We start from the raw sequence: 18,403 nt of genomic DNA, 5'->3' as shown, positions 1-18,403 counted from the left end.
ATATCAATTGCCAGCATTCGTAAGACCACCTTCTGTAGCTAGAAACACTGTCCTTGTACACATGTCTCTGTTGCATTTTTTATTAAAAATATTCTGTTCAGTCATATTGTTAATTTTTGGGATTTAATTGATTCTTACATGAATCCTTTTAATGCTCTGACAATTTTCATTTTTAATTCACATTAGAGATATCATGATCACCAACAGAATATTTAAAAAGTTTCGAAAGTATACTGAAATTCAAATGTGATGTTTTGGCATAAACAATGATACAGAACGTAAATGTTTTCAAGCAATAAAAATCTTGCTTAATGAATATTTCCTGGGTCATGGAAAGATACTCCATGAAATGGAGCTTCAACAAGAGACTCTGTAGTTCTAGAAATTTAGTATAATCTTTTCTAGGCTGCTGTTTTTTGAAAATATCTCAAACAGAATCTGAGATTCATTCATATCAGTTTGCACCACATGTTGCTTGACCATTTCCTGCTAAACTCTAGTTGAGATTTCGTTAACACCGCTTGCAGACTGACTTCCTCCAAGATTGATATAGTTAGAGCTGTGTGTTCACAGCCCATCTTTCCATGAAACATTTCTGAAAATAATTACATGTAATGTTTCATTTTCAAATACATTTGTGTATAAGATGTATGTCAAAAGTACATACATACATGTTCATTTCATTCTTTCCTCTTCATGGCTGTTTCTGCTCCCTCGCTTTCTCAAATAACTGGTGATCAGTTCCATGCATCAACTTTGGCCCTTTCACCAGTTGTTAACTGATGAAAATCTAGCATCTGCATAGTAATGAACTTCTTTGCTTACCATGTGCTATGTCTGCAAGTTTCTGTTTGTTTATGAACCTCCAGTGACCATCCAGCATAATTTCGCAGTTGCTTCCATTGTTGATACAGAACTTGTAATTTTGGTAAGCAGTTTCACAGCCCCTGTTACAGATGCATACTTTCTCCAAAAAATCATCACTTTTCACACATGCAGTGAGGTACTTTGATGTACAGTTAATTTACACATTTGCAAATTTTAAATGTTTGACAGATGATTGTTCACCTCCATTTGTTTCATGTGCATAGTACCTAAGAAAGATCAGTGGAAAATCCAGAATGGAATATTATGAAAAGAATAGATTTCTTCTCCGCATAGTGGAGATGTTGCATCGCAGATAGACACAACAAAAGACTGTAATACCTAAGTAAATATGTTATCTCCTGTAAAAGACATGAAGACGAAAACATTGCTTATGCCACTAATGTTACATTCCCACAAAAGTGTGAGAAGGCTGGAGTGAATCAGTTTTGTTTGTGAAAAGCAACAACTTTCACTGCCCTCTCTCTCTCTGTGTCCTGTGTTCATTGACCCTTCATGTAATTCAACAGATGTGAGCTACGAGATAAGAATGCAATCAGTTAATTCAAATGAAGTAAACAACAGGTCTACACCAAGTAATAAAAGAGATAATATTTTGTGAAGTTGATGGTTTTATTTTTTTCCCTAATTTTCCACTTCTGAAGGCCCAGGACAACCCTTTCCCATTATCCTACTGACCCCAAATGTCACACAACAAATTTTGACATAAAACTGAACCATTCAGGAGGAGGAACCTGTGAACATTTTAGCAGAAAGTTTGAGAAGCACCTTATAAGAGCTAACCGTAAAATACATATACATGCTCAAAATATTAAGGGTGGCAAAAACTTGATATCGGAATATGGGTTAATCTGATCATAGTTTATCAAATAGTCAGTATATTGAAGGAATGGAATTCTTTTTTAAATTCAGATAGCATGTATAAATCCGCAAAACAAGACTGTATAAGTGGCTGATATTAGGAGAAACAGCATAGTTGTATCATTATGCTTGTATTTTGAGGTACAAGCGTTGAGTTGCACATCAAAGGCAAACACAAGCGCCTGACTATTGACACAACTTGAATAGTAGGTGCAGTACTGGCCTGCAGCTGTGAATGTTAGCTGGGAGTTCTCTCAGTTATGTAATTCACAGATATCAACAAACCATGAAAATGTTTGTCATTTGTTTCAAAATTATCAAAGAAAACTTAAGGGATACATTGTGTGCAGAATGAGATGTACTGTTTCAAAAATTGATTTGGTGATGCCTAATAAATACAGCAAAATAGTTATATATTACCTTTCTGCACCATTAAAATGTCATGATTAGATCATAATGCCAAAACATCATATGTTTATTATAGAGAGAGTAGGGTGTCAGAATAGTTATTTCCAGAAAATACTGAATTTATTAAAAAAATACTTTTTAATCTTGTTACATTTTAAAAATCAAGAAAGTGTCCCCAATATTAGTGTGGCCTTTCTGCAAGTAGGAGATTGCCTGTGGTTCAGAAACAGGCTGCTGTATAATTATTACGGTTTTTAACAAACCTATTACAACTTTTTCTAACGGAAGGTGCTGTTGGTATCAGTTTTGAAATTTTTAATGTTTGCTGTTGTGAAATTATCTTTGAAACTGTAATTTACACTGCAGAAACCTGCCCAGAAACACGTAGCGTGGGTGGGAGGGTGTATGGGTGGCTGGCTTACTGAAGTTATATTTCTTCTGATAGTAATTCTAACCTTGTTCAGAAAGGATCTTATTGAAAAAACTGAATGATTTTTAGTGAGTATATCACGAGAGAATAAAAAAATCCACTGGAAACAGCAGTTTTTGATCCTCTATACTAATTACACCAGCTCACTTTTACTAGTCATTTAAAGCTGCATGTTTGCTCAATTTATGTGCCCTTTTTCATGGTAATGCAGTAATTTCCCTTTCCCACAAATATATTTAGTTAAAAGGTGTTGAGTTTTACATGGCCCAAGTTGTCATCAAACGGCAATACAGGACCAGCTTTATATGACATCACTGAGTTTTGGAGTTACTCATTGCCTTGTCAGAATAAAATTTCATTCATAAAACAGGTGAGTGTCTTAATATATTATAAATAGCAATTTAAACCAGGTGAGTCATGCTACAGGTAATAGCATTTTTGATCTTATGCACTATTTATGCATATTTTTAGAATGGTTGTAACATATAACTTGAACTATTCGGCACTAGTTCTTCTGGAGACTGTTTCAAAAAAGATAAAATTTTTGTCACTTACCTCGTTCCATTTCAACATCTTAGTGAATAGCTTACTATTGAGATGGCATTTTTAGTTGAGTTTCAAATATCTGAACAGTCTCTGAAATAAGGGAAAAATGTAAACAGAGGTCATGTTCTTTGTCTTTAGGGGTAGTTGAAACAGTGTCAGTACTTCAGTGACACTTAGAGGTTTAAATAGATATGCAGTTGTGGAACAGACCTGTAACAGAACAATCAGTGACTAATCCAAATCTTTCATTAAACAGCACAATACATTCCCCCTTTACTCTTTGGAGCTGGCATTCCCTTTGCCACCTGCCCACCTGTAAACCATTTCATCCAACTACTTTTTGTAGTTAATGTGTAATCCGAACCACAGAGAAACTTTGTATTTGTCATACACATCAGATGAACATCACCATCTTGAGTGTCTTCTGGAGCTTTTTATTACCAAATTGAAATGTATTTTCTATCACATTGAAAGACAAATATTCCAGAGTAAATGTTGGCATGCTTTCTGTAAAATGTTGTCCTATGGTAAATTGTAATGGGTATCCATATGACTAGTCTTCCAACATGTAGTACTCTTAAATGAAGTCTTTTGTGTACAGAGCTCAAAGTGATATGTCATACATTAATTTATCGCAATTTTTGTTAAATCAGAAGTACAGTGGTGTATCTGACCATCTCAATGGGCATCACATGCTTCAAGCCTGTCAATGGCTCTCCATTGTACTGTGGCTGGCACATGATGCCTCAACATAGCCAAGTTGCTCATCCATGGTGCCTTCTCTGTGCTCACAGCACTAACGGCAGTCCTAATCAGGTGTTCCATGTTCTGATGTGGTCGTATGATGCATACAGACTGACAATGCTGTTGATTTTTTTTTCATTTTCCAGAAATGAATGTGCTTCAGAACAACTTTGTACATGCCAGTCTAAGTAGCATCATACTTCTGCATGAAACCTTACTATCTTAACTTTCATACTTGTTTGTTCAGTGTTCTCTTTGGGCATCCTATGTGAACTCCAGCCTATGAGATCTGTAATGTGCTACTATTATATTTTTAGAGAATGTCTTCAAATATTCAAATTTCAGATCACGTAATTTATGAGTTCTACTTGATCGTGAATAGAAACTGTTGTATTTTGCTGCAGATGGACTAGCAGATTAATGTATAAACATAAAATATGAAGTATTCAAATTTTGATACACACAGATTTGCTTTTGGGGAAGAAAGATACAAGCTGAGAAATTAACTTTATTGAATTAAAAAATGATCTTACCATATTCTGAATGTCTGAGAGAGTAAGTGTAATGTAACGGCCAAAGTCAAATGATAGTAGTAGTAGTAATAATAATAACAACAACAACAACAATTATGTGACTATACATTGTTCATATATCTGTTTCCTCCGGTAATCTTTATTTGATCTGACCAGCTCTATATTGGAAAACCATAACTATCAGACATTTTTCATGGATAACAAATCATATACATGAATATAGTTGGAACACGTGTGCATAAATCTCGAAATTTTACAGAGAGTTCGTTGTATATTTTAGGGGTACTGATAGACTAACACAAGCGCTAGCAGTATGAGTCATGTATTGGTTTGACAATTTTTTGAAGAATTTCCATGATTTACCACCCTAGCATGCATTTTAGAGAAATACATAGTTCTAAGGCACTAAAGAGAACTCAACTTTAAACAAGTTCAACCGACAGAACAGTAAGTTTATCAATTCTTTATTTTTGTGAAGTATTCTATGTGCTTTTGTGACACCAAAATTTAATATTGACTGTCTCCTATTTACTTTTTTTTTTTTTCTTTATTTGGTGTTAGTTTGTGTCATGTGTAATGAACTGCAATTTTCTTCCCCATAAATTGAGACCCTTGATAGGTATACTTACTTAAGCAGAATGCAAAGTCTGTTTATCCATGATTACAGTGTAGACCATTGTACTGTACATACTCTCATGTGTATTCCTATGATACCCTAGTTTCCTTCCTAAGCAAACACACAATTTCTGTACCATCCTACTATCTTAACCCATCTTCCAGCCTCTTCTTTCATTCTTAACCTACCTCTAAAAAATAATTCATTTCCCAAATTTCTTCTAATTAAAATTATTCTTTTTTTTCCACATTATTCAGTGCTCCATTAAACTAAGGAGTTTAACCCAAATTCATCACCCCAGTGCCTTCATATGGAACCTTGTGTGAGTATAGAAAACCTCTATGTTTCCCGTTTTGTACAGCTGCGTCCTGGTCTGCTCTGTGGAAAATAACATTTTCATTTGATTGTGTACTATGTATTCTGCTAACTGCTTTCTTTGCACAGTTTCCAGTCTGCAGGTGATGGCTGCAAGAATATGGAAAAATTGTTTCAAGCGGGATCTGCATATACTTGGATGAGGAAATGGAAACAATGACCATTTAAACTGAAAATTAGCTTGTGTGTCTGAAGAAATAATTTAGTGTTATACAAGTAAAAATAACTCACTACTGGTCTGTTTACAGTTTTCCTCATAAAATAATATGCAGTTCCTATGAGAGAGAACTATTAATTCAGTACTACTATGTGATTTAGATTATGCTTTCTATGTTGTTGTTTGGCATATATATTTATACATTAATAACTTCTCTCACTGTTAGTTCTTGTTCAGGTAGTTAGACAGCTATTTTTCAAGGAAGTTTTGATATTGTTATTACGTAGATACAAATAAGTCTTTTCATTAAGAACAGCACTGTGAATTTGATTCAGCATAACAAAATTTGTTACACACTGCATGGAGTATGTTGTACTCATGTTTACACATGTAAAAATAATTCAGCAAATAATGGGCTAGAGTAATGGATATTCCAGTTATTAGCGCTGCAGAGAAATGGTATTTGTAATACTAGTACAAGAATGGGTTTAAGTGACAGGGGATAATACATAGGTGCTTATTAATTATGATGCTGCTACTGCTGCTGCACACTAAGTAATGTACAAAGAAAATCTGGTGTTTGTGTCATTAACAGAGGAATGGTTTAAAAAGGTCATATTTTTTACATTTGTGCTTAGAAGCATGAGGAACATGATTCGGAGTTGTAGTTAAACAGTGAGGAGCTCTTGTAACTAATGCTGTATAAATGCAAGCTTCTTTCACATAGAAATCTTAAAGTAAAAGTTTCAAGCAGAAAACTTTATTTTAGTTAATATGCATATTGTATGAACACACTTGCTGTTGTATGTATTATAGACAACAAGAATAGCAACTATCACATTTTTGCATGTAATTTGTATACTCAAAACAACTTTATGCTTACATCATCATCAAATGGCGCACATTTCACCAGGTATATGTAATAACTGCTATCCCCCCCCCCCCCCCCCCCCCCCACACACACACACACACACACACACACACACACACACACACACACACACACACACACAGAGAGAGAGAGAGAGAGAGAGAGAGAGAGAGAGAGAGAGAGAGAGAGAGTGCTACATAAAAGTTAAAAGCAGGATACTGACTGCAGTGTTGCTGTGTGCCAAAGGAGAAATGGCAAAATTGTTGCATATTTGTACTAAAAAGTAAGATTTGAATCAAGTCTTTGTTGATTATCTCAGATGTAATTTAAAATTTGTGTGACCTGTACACTGCAGTTGCTTTTATTCCTGTGTTAACATGACAACTTTCATTTCTTGTCCTTAAGAATCAGACAGAGAGAAACTCACTGAAATAACTCTTAGTACTTTTAAACTCATAGCATTTATCATGTTTTACACAAAGTATGAGTAGTAACTGCAACTGCATATTTTTGTTGCCAGTTGTGATACACAAGCTTTCCCCCTCCCTACCACCCATCTTCGTATTAAATGAAAGTTTCATGTTTCAACCCCTAGTGGTTCATTACTTGTATGTACTAGAAATGTGTCTTGCCATTTGAAATGAATGTAAACCTTGTCTTGTAATGGGTATATCAACAAATTAATTGCTTAAAAATGACTAAACGGCATTATTTTGTAGATTTGCATCACTGTAGCAGGCACATTGTACAGTTAATGTCGGTGTATAGCATCATGCTTCTGTCATACTGTCACTAATTCATCTGTAATGTGTTGATTATTTTCATTTGTCTTGGTATTGCACACATTTCAAGAATTCACTTTTCTTGTTCCGCAGCAACCCCAGATGCAGTAGCTGACAAGTGGTGAGATTTAAGTAAAACAGTGCTATAAAATGGAAATCACTGGCAAATGAAAACTCAAAAAATAAAACCAATCCTCAAATAATAAGAAACTGAAAGTGAAACTATTCCATATATGTTGTTCCCATTTGTAAAGCTCTTCAGTAGTTTCCAGAGAAGCTGTTGAATCTTAATATTATGTAATTTCTTTCTTCAAATTGCATCTCTCTGTGTTGCCAGCAAAAATCAACTGCAGCTAATATTTTCTCCATTACTCCGCTTTTGCAGTAGATACTCTTATCAACTTTTAATAGCATTTGCTTTTCTCAGCATTCAGCAGCAGCTGCAGCTAAGAATATAGCAAAATGACTTGAGTAGAACAGCTTTGTTTTTGCACTTGAAATATTTCATAATATGGCTTATAGTTAGTTGTAAGTTTTGCATAATACATTATTAGCTTAAACCTTCAATTTTAATACATCTTGTAGAAAATTTACTAACTCTTTTAATTTCTGTATTTTTTTGCAGTTGGTGAAGTTGTTGTAGACAAATGGGCCTATTAAATTCGCAGTGCATACAGCATCTAAACATGCTTTAAGCAAAACAGTGCTTTCTGCTAAAGAGATCTGTAACAGGCATATTCATTGTAGATTATAAAACAATTTTTTTTGGAAACCCTTCACCATCATACTCAAGTTATAACCATGTCGGAAGTACAGCATATTAATTCTTCTGTTTCTGTACTAATACTCCGTAATTGTGAAACTAATTTGCTTTCTCAAGTCACCATGCTAATATCCGCTCTGCCTCAATTAATTGTGGGAACAACACTAACATGGTTCACTGTCTGTGTATTCAATTTATACATTCTTCCTGTTGTTCTCAGTCCTCGGCATCAATTACAAGTGAAATACTGAGCATAAAGGGTGATGCAGAGTGAGAGAGCCCTGGACAGGCTCGCTCACATAATTTCATAGTCACATTCGTGGAAGCCACTTTCCTGATTGTCCTATTACTTCTGCCATGGTTTTTGTGTAATTTTGTACAAAGAGAAGAAAATGCAGCAACACGAAGAAGATGAAATAATATTTCTCCATTATCTTCCTTGTATTGCACGAAGTAATCCATACGAAGACTACGTCTGGAATCTGTGATGGTGTGAATGAATCATAAAACCGTTCTTTTTAAAAGGAGGGTTAATGTGTTTAAGGTTGTATAAATTCAGAGAAACAAAGTTTGTAAATAAACAAATACTGAAATATATTTTGAAACCAAAGATGAATTGTGTAAACTTATACCAGAACGAAGTACCTGTGGAGTTTCGTGCTAATTTGGTCTATGGGCGAGAATCACAGATGCCTGTAGTGGACTGCAAACTTCATAAGAGTGGGAAAACTACCACACAAACTGTTATCAGATTTTTACATGTCATTACTTACATTAGTATTCATGCTGCTGGTTGGACATATTGTATATAAATATAACAAACATGTATACACTTTTTTGAGTGAATGGGTGTGTCAGTATAAATCTTGTTGGATGATGTGTGGGAGGTAAGACTTATGTACAATCATAAATATGTCATTGAACCATTAAATATCATCCATTTTACTATTTTAGGGAACAAGTGTGTTTATTTTTCTCGCCCATACTGTCCATTCTTCACTCCACAAATATTTGTTCATCTTGTTAAAGAAACTGCTGGACGGAACCCGCATTATTCTTTTTCATATGGAAAGTCTGTTTCCCTTTGTTACATTTTGATAATGTGACATTGAGATTTTCATGTTTTGTACAATAAAATCCAAAAAATATAATAGTGATAAAGACTCTTCAGTTTTTTATTGTATTGTCCTGTGTACCGTATCCATTTAATATAATGGTACAAATGCATCCCAATAGCAGAAAAAACTTCATTCCCGGGTTTCAACACAGAAGGTCAGTATGTATAAATAACTGCTTTTGACTGAGCTAAGTTATGTTATCCATAGTAATCACTATACTAATCAATGAGATTTTGAAATGGAGTAATGTAAGAGAATTATCTGCTAATTTAAAGGAAATTTTGGAAGGTTAAAATGCAAAATGTGCTTGTTAGTAAGCAGTGACCTTTTTCAATGGAGATGCACTGATTCATTCTTTCTTTTAATAATATTATTCAATATCATTTGCTGAAAAACTTCAGCTCTCACAATAAGAAGGCTCCTTGTCTGAAACACACAAGAGAATTAAAATATAGGCAAGGTAGTGAAGAAAGGAAAGTTGAAGCATGCCAGACCACCACCCTGGACTTCCAGCATATTCTGTCCAGCTTAGATTGTTAGATGTGTGCTTGATTCTTCTGTAGTTTTTCTTTTTCTTTCCTTCCCTCTTCCAGTTTCTAACTCTTGGCCCCAAGGTGCCTTATCTTGCATTTCTTATAGGACACAACCCAGTGTTTTCGAGGTCCATGTCAAATCAGCTTGAAGTACAATGTAAGGGATTCAGCGACACAATGCTAGTATTGTTAAAAATCAGTCTAGGTTATACAAGGATAACAGGTACTCACGATACTTAAATGGGGATCAGAAGAATTGTGATATCAGATTTTCCATTTTTCCCCTCCTCCGATTTAAAACATATAGGATGGAGAATAGTTAATACTGGAATGAAGTATCCTCTACTGATCTCTGTAGAGTTGCTCCAGAAGTATATGTTTATGTTTGCCCCATTCTTCATTAACTCCTATTTTTGTTCTCATTTTCAGTATTAGCCTTTCCAATCCTGACAGTTTTTAATTTCCTTCTTTGATCAATGCAACTTTGAATCATCAGATATTCTGCATTTGCAATTTTTATCATTAGCTATATTGTGCAAGAAAAATACTTCAAAAGTTTGCTCTGCAACTCATTATTTCACACATCTGGCTTCCTCAAGATCCAAACCTGTTTTTTAGGTGTGTTGCTGTTTCAAATACAGTATTCATCCTGAAGCAATAATTTGGACCTGTGACCTGAAAAGTCAGTTGCGTAAAATAAAAAAAGGTTGTGAAACTTAAGCAGAAAAGTGTCTCCTCATGTGTAATAGTTAAGTTTCATTAAAAACCCACAGTAAAGCTGCTAATAATAATTAAAAATGACTAATTTCCTTTTTATCCAATGTTTTCTTTGAGATTTGTATTTATCTTTTACCATTCATAGGTTTTGCTGTATTTATTTTTGGATCATTATTATCTGTGATCCTTGTAATAGCCTATCCATGTTTTCTTTGGTGTTGTGTGTCCAAGTTCTTAGACTTCCTAATTTCATTCTCAAACTAAACTTTGCAGATGCTGCCTCTCTTATTCTTCTGAGTGACCTCCACTCCCTCCACATTTCTGTCTGTTCTAATTATTTTTCTCAAGTGCTCCTGAAAGAGGAAACCTGCACCAAATGTCTAACATCCTCAGAACATGCAAATAATGCGTATCTGAACAGCGTTTAGCTAAATATGTTAGTGTGCCAGGAATGTTGAAAAGAGAACTTGATGTGCTGTTTGAGGCTTTCCCAATGTAATAACTTCTTAAAAGGTTCACAGGCATTCTGTCAGATGGTATTGTTTAAACTGCACAATATTTCCACGAGGAAACTGTTCACCAACTTCAGGTGAGACACTGAAGATCACAAGCAGCTGCCTCACAGAAATCTCGTGCATTTTAGAGAATACCATCCAACTCAACACTGTTGTACCTTTCAAGTAAATGAGAACTTATTTAGTTAAAAATATGCATGCCACAAAATTTTTGTTGTAATATTCAGTTCCGAAACTAATGAAGATTAAGGTATCAAACAATGATATGGCTGGGATGGGATTATAATATATGAATAGGATAGATCACTACTCACCACATAGAGGTGGTGGTGAGTTGCAGACAGGCACAATGAAAAGACTGGTAGACAGTTAAGCTTTAAAAAAAAAAATACACACACACACACACACACACACACACACACACACACGTGCGCGCAGATGAAAGTCTCACACATGTGACCACACACTCTGGCTGCTGAGGCCAGTGCCAGCAGCCAGAAACTGTGATGTGTGTGAAATTTACTATTTCTCCAGATGCTGCATCATGGTTACTGCTGGACAGTGACAAACATTATCTTCTGGATTGTAGTGTAGCTATACTTCAGCGGCAATCCTATGGGGCTTGGATGATAGTGATACTTTATGAGGCCTCTCTGGAAACAAAATACTGTTTTGGAAAAAAATCATAAAAATCCTTTTTTTTTAAACCAAAATTTATTTTTGCAAGAAAGAGCATTTCTTAACTATTTTTGTATATAGTTGCCACTACTGTTCAGACATTTATAATAGCTGGAAACGAATTTCTCTATGACCTCTTCAGAGAAAGATGCACCAGTGAAAATAGCTACTGCCGATTGATTTCCTTCCCAGTGTGGTACAATACTTCTTCAGTGCAACTTTCAAAATGAAGGGCATAGGCGGCTTGTGTGGCCGAGCGGTTCTAGGCACCACAGTCTGGAACCGTGTGACTGCTACGGTCGCAGGTTCGAATCCTGCCTGGGGCATGGATGTTTGTGATGTCCTTAGGTTAGTTAGGTTTAAGTAGTTCTAAGTTCTAGGGGACTGATGACCTCAGAAGTTAAGTCCCATAGTGCTCAGAGACATTTGAACCAGTTTGAAAGGCATGAAATGCTCAGTCAGGGCATTGTGTTGCTTCATGAAAACACATCCCCATTCTTGTTCAACAATTCAGTTGGGAGCAGTTCGATCATTACCTGTACAGTCTCTATCTCTCACTTTCTGATCACCACTTGTTCTTAAACATGAAATGTAATTTTGACAGTGATGACAATGTAAAAAATGGTGTTCAGCGGTAGCTGCCTTCATTGGCAGTATCTTTCTATGAACAGGGCATAAGAGTTAGTTTCCTGCTATGATAAATGTCTGAAGAATGGTGGCAGCTATGTAGAAAAATAGTTTAAGAAATGGTCTTTCCTGTAAAAATAAATTTTTGTTTCAAAAAATATTTTTATGATGTTTTCCCAAAATGATACTTATTTTTCAGATATGTTTTGTAAGAATTATTTCTGTATAGGCATTTTGTTGCACTCATGTGTAAGGCTTATATAATCATAATTGTTTAGTATGCATGTTATTAATGAGTTTGAGCAAATGTTTAAAAATGAAACAAGTGTCTTTGATTTTAGTGCAAAGAAACTTCATCATTGTGATATACAAAGTAACATCCAGTACTTTTCTCAGAACTGAACTTTCTATTTATAAGGCAAATATATCATATGAAATATGTCCCAGACTTTACAATGGGGTGCAGAATTTGCTTCACTATTTCAAGAGCAATAATTATTGTTTATGCCATGGTACACTTTACATTTAACAGGTACAGTAAAAGGTATATTTTTTCCTCTACAAATCATTCTTGGATGTGGCATAACATAGTTGGAAGTCTTCTAAGAGGAGAACGGATGAATTTAGCAAGTAGACTCTACTCCGCAGTTATAACCTCATAGGGTGAGGAGAAATATCGAGTGCAAAAACTCCGCATTTCATACGCAGGGTGGCCGAAATATCAATGCGCTTATGCTTTATGCTTCTAAGACATAAGTAACACTCAACCAGAATTTCCTTATACATTCACATATTCAATAATGCTAGAAGTTTCTGCAATATACATAAGCTTTCCAAATAAAATACCAGTCACACCCTTAAAAGAGCACACTGAACATTTTGGACCACTGTATGTTGTGTAGAACAAGTACCAGGCAGCCAAATGACCCTCTGCTGCTGACATAAGTCATTGTAGTGAAGTACAGTGCACCTGTATGTGTCAGTCAGTTGTATGGAATCAGTGCAGTAAGAGTAGTTGATTTGGAGACTGTACAGGATGGCGGAAAGAAGTTATAATTTTTAGTTATCATTTCTGTAATGCCCTTGACCACACCATGGATGAAGTTGGTGTATGAATGCAGACTGTCCAGTGTGTGTACAAGGAATGGTGTATCGTGCACAGCTTTGTCACATAACTTAAGGATAATGTCATTAAAAAAAATCCTAACCAATAGGGACTTGAGAAAAGTGTCATACTTTACAGATGGTTTCAAACACAATAGGAACGGCTCCTGTCGGTGATTGCAGTTGCATTTCAACCAGTTTCTTTGTGAAAGGAACTGCAGGTAGTGGAGATTTGTAGTCTGATACCTTGCAGAAGGTCATTGCCCACAGTGGCACATAATGATGAACTCCTTCAATGACCAAAACAGTAAACAAATTGAACGGTAGCTGACTTAAAGCATGTAGTGTGACCCAAAGAATTGAAATTTCATTCAGATGATGAAAAGCATAGCTTCCACAGACAGTCCAATGAGACATTTAACCCACAGTGTGTGGAGGCTGTAGTGGGCCAAAGGTGCTCAGGTTATATTACATTAAGAATGTGGATGCACTCAACGACTCGGAGTAGCCTTGAATAAACTTTGAAAGATACCCAAAGAACAGGGGACTGACGTACTAGGACATGCATTGATACTACGAAATAGCTCATTGGTAATGGCTAGGCACTAGCTGAAATTTAAATTTGCTTAATAAAACTCGAAAAAAAAAGGATGACCAATTGCTGTGTCCCATTATTTTGAAAGCCAGAGGTGATTCTGTGTTTTTTTTTTTTTAAATATTTCATGACTTGGGACCCCTCATTCAGTCAGTTGTGAGAAAGAACCAGAATGTTAATTGTGAGAAAGAACCAGAATGTTTATTCAACATTCTTAGAGACCAAGTGTTGCACTTAATTCTAGCAACATTTACAATTATACTCCGCAGATCACTGTGAAGAGCATAACAGATTATATCTTCATATGAGTACACTTTGGACACTCCAGTCTTCCATAATGATGACAACCACATTCACAGGGCTGGCTTAATAAATACTCAGACACATTATTGCAGCTCCACTGCCCCACTAAATCACTCAATCTTAATCCCATAGAAAATACCTAGGATTATATGGAACAGAGTATGAAATGTAGGTCTCAGCATCACCACAATTTGATAACTCTACACAATGTAATTACAAATGAGTGGCTTCAGCAGGACATGGCATATCTGAAGAGACTTGTGGACATTCTACCTAGCTGAACAGAGGCTGTTACCAGGCTCAGAGGTGGTGTTGCATGGTACTAGTGTGATATCCCTTTGAGGTGACTATTATTTTGTCCAGTGTGCTTAAAACTACCACTGTACCCATGCTACAATATCTAATTACGATGGTTGGCAGTGGCAAATGAAAAAACACCAGCGCCCTAAATTCTGACTTGTAGTAATTGAGGATCAAGGAACCGAGGGCTAATGCAAAAGTGTGCACATAGTAATTCAGACTATATGGCAACAACACATTTCAGAAATTTTGGTGGTGCCAGTTTACATTCACAGACAAAGACTCCATCTAAATTATTCAAAAGCTTACTACTAATGACAATATTCTGTTTGACTACTTCTTTAATTTATAATTTTCCAGGTGTAAGTAAACAGCTATTATTAGGATTAGCTAGACAACAAAACTGTGAGCATTTATGTCCCCATTTTTGAATAGTAAATACAAGATGAATGACATCCCACCTAATTTTTAAAAAATACAATGGTTTCTTTGAGATCTCTCAGCTCTTAGAATTGGCCTTTCTATTGGTAGAATGGCCTTTGATCCTAGTAGTTGACTTCCATGTTTTACCCAGTAGTAGAAAGCACAATGTTGTATCAGTCTCCTTATTTTGCACTGGCTGGTAGATTCCTAATTCCTTGTTTTTTTCCTAGCTTTGTTCATCTTTCAATGTTTGCACTAATTCGTAATCAGTCACAATTATAAGAGCCTACAGAGACCAATACACATTTATTTCCTCTTGTGATACTCCAGTTGTTATAATGACAGTCAATATTTAAAGTACAAAATTCTAAAACCAAAATTTTCTGTACAGGTGTATATCACAAAGTAGTAAATGTTAACGTACAAGTTGTAACTACTCACCTGATTTTTGGTGTTGTCCTCCACAGCAATCTACATCTACATATACTCTGTAAGCCACTGTACGGTGCATGGCAGAAGGTACTCTGAACCACTACTAGTCATTTCCTTTGCTGTTCCATTTGCAAATAAAGCGAGGCAAAAACGTCTGACTATATGCCTCTGTATGAGCTCTTATCTCTCTGATCTTATCACAATGTTCCTTACAAGAAATGTACATTGGCGGCAGTAGAATCGTTTTGCAGCCAGCTTCAGATGGCTGGCTCTCTAAATGTCCTTAATAATGCTCCTCAAAAAGAATGTTGCCTTTGCTCCAGTGATTCCATTTTAGTTCCCAAGCATCTCTGTGATACGTGTGTGTTGTTCAGATCAACCAGTAACAAGTCTAGCAGCCGGCTTCTGAATTGCTTCAATGTCTCCATTTAATCAAAAAAGGTGTTGATCCCAAAAACTCAAACAGTACTAAATGAACTCGTTGCACTAGTGTCCTAGATGCAGACTCCTTTACAGATGAACCAACTTTCCTAAAACTCTTCCAAACAATGTCGACCATTCGCCTTCCCTTACTACAATCTTTACATGCTCATTCCATTTCATAGTGTTTGCAATGTTATGCCTGTATATTTAATTTGGGATATTGTACCAGGTGTTTGCTGCCTGGAATAATCCTATGTAAGAAATTGGTTCTATAAATAATATAAACAATACTAGGTTTACAGTTACGGGTACTGGTAGCTTTACCTGATGTTTATTCAACACACAATAAAAATACAAGTTATTCTGACGTGTGAAGTGGCTCCATTCATTTAAACTGATTAATTTTCCAGATTATAAGCTATCGTGCAGTATCATACAAAAAGATCCACTTCAAAGGCGATAAAAATGAGAAGTGCAATTATTCTCTTTTGTAATTGAAATCATCATATTCATGTCAAAAGAAATTATATCAGTTGACTCTGATATACTGAATGGAAATTAACTTCAGGCCAAAAGGCTGTTGTTGGTTAACAGTGCATGTGGTGATGAATGACCAAGTAAGTAGTTAATATTCATACAAAAGAAGTTATTTTGTAAAAAGGTGATCAAACTTTGAATTATGATGAAAGCTTCACTTTTTAATACTAAAATGACTAACAATAGAGCAGTTATGGTGCTCAATCATAGCATCACCAAACTAACTTCTTTCAACTTAATGTAAACAGTTAGAGATTAATAGCCAGATTTAATTAAAATGAGGACAGAGTTTTGTCATTTCACAGAATAAAATATGCTTAAAATGTACTATTCCATTTATTAGTGATAAGTAGATACATCTAGTGCAACTTACATCTGCATTGCGTTGATGCCAGAACTAGTGTCACGTATTTCTGAGGTACAACGACCGGAGAACAAAGATTGGTATGATATCAGCATATTACAGATACTGCTTTTTCCAAGACTTCGCAACATAGTTTTTTGCTTTTAATTCCTTAGAATTGACATAAACTTGTAAAAATTTTAACTGAAATAATATTAGTTGCTGTTATATGGCAGTGCACATGTAGGAATATCATTTGACATTGTTGTTATCATGTCCCTTCAAAATTATTTAATTGGGCACAAGAGTTCACCCTCACATTTTTATTGAAAGATAATTACATAGATCGCGCAAATGGTGAAGGCACTGTTAATTAGAGTAATGCGGATTCCACTTTTTGGCTACATGTTATTCACTTAAGTTGTTACCAAAAACTGGTAGTGTTAATATTAGTCACTTAGCTATTGTAATTGATTATGTAGTATTCATGACAAGGGAACTGTTTGACTGAATTACTTTGGTTATCATTCAAGGGTGGATTTACAAAACAAACATTATCATTTGTCTTGCTGTGGCATAGCCATGCCTAATTAATTAGTTACAAGTCTGATCAAGTCTACACAAGTTATTAAAGATCATAGCCTATTGTTAAAAGTTTGGATTACTTTGTCAACACTCAGGATCTTATTTAATATGTTTGCTCCCATATTCAGGCAAAGTCCAGAGAAAACCTGAGCCAAAAACTGCAGCAGAACCCTCACACTTTAACATCATACGTGATTGTAACCTTTATGTACTGTGGTGAACAGCAGGTGGATGCCACATAAATTTTGGAATTTATTTTACATACAACTGATAATGAATTTAAGGCCCTTGAAAACCAGTGTAAGTGTATGGCTTTTAGATAAAGTTTGTGTCTCAACCATGATCAGTAAAAGTAGAGAGATTTCTGTGAATATAACGTCCAATAAAATTTGATTTTCAACCTTGAGGAGTCAAAATGCAGTTGTGTTCAACACGTTTTGTCTGAGCACAATAACTAAATTCTGTAGAGTTCATTAAATCATAACAGTTTTTACAAACACTTCACCTCTTTTGGGGAAACTTGTTTTGTCCAGCATCAAGAGGAGGCAAACACAAAAGGATAGGGGTCTATTAATTGTCAACAGCTCAAATGTATGGCAAATGATGGTACCCCTTAGGGAAATGACAGCAAGGGACAGGATAGGACACCAGGTGATACATTCATTGATCTTGCCTAGGTGTCTCATTCAACAGTTGAAGAGGGTATTCTAGCCTCCATTGAGGGAATATGATGCAACCAACTGCAGATTGTGGCGCATGTTGGAACAAGTGATACCTGTCATCTGGTCCCAAAGGTCATACATGGAATCATTCCAGCAAATAGCAGAGAAGGTTGAGGAGACTAGCCTTGTGCATGGAGTTTCAATGAAGCTCACAATTTGAACTGATCATGGCCCTTTGGTTCTGAATCGGGTGGAAGGGCTGAGCCAGAGACTTTGAAGGCTCTGTGACAAGCTAGGCTGTGAAGTCTTGGACTCGCGGCATAGGGTTGAGAAATGTAGGGTTCCCCTATATGGGTCAGGTGTGCACTACACATCAAAGCACATCACTATGCATCACACTCAGGTAGCTGACTGTGTATGTGGTACACAAGGATTTTTTAGATAAGGTGACTCTCTGTCCAATATAGCTATAGGAAACTCAGAATTATCAGTGTAATATCGAAAGAAATGCTTGCAAAAGGTGACAGTATTAAAAGC

General features: G+C 35.7%; 1 protein-coding gene across 11 annotated transcripts in view; it reads left to right on the top strand.

The window, feature by feature from the left end:
• The window catches only part of LOC126274109 (calcium-transporting ATPase sarcoplasmic/endoplasmic reticulum type), a 93,864-nt gene extending 84,727 nt beyond the window's left edge, over positions 1-9,137 (top strand). For 5 of the 11 annotated variants that reach the window (XM_049977092.1, XM_049977094.1, XM_049977096.1 and 2 more), the window contains exon 20: positions 7,834-9,137. In XM_049977092.1, coding sequence (XP_049833049.1) covers positions 7,834-7,868 — 35 coding nt within the window. In that variant the 3' untranslated portion in view covers positions 7,869-9,137. Of the gene's footprint in view, positions 1-5,280; positions 5,346-7,301 lie in introns of all 11 variants that reach the window. The other 6 variants (XM_049977097.1, XM_049977099.1, XM_049977101.1 and 3 more) reach the window with 2 other exon arrangements.
• Positions 9,138-18,403: the final 9,266 nt, after the last annotated feature.

This window comes from Schistocerca gregaria, chromosome 1, assembly GCF_023897955.1.
Source record: "Schistocerca gregaria isolate iqSchGreg1 chromosome 1, iqSchGreg1.2, whole genome shotgun sequence".
Classification (NCBI taxonomy): domain Eukaryota; kingdom Metazoa; phylum Arthropoda; class Insecta; order Orthoptera; family Acrididae; genus Schistocerca; species Schistocerca gregaria.
This window is presented reverse-complemented; position numbering and strand designations above follow the sequence as displayed.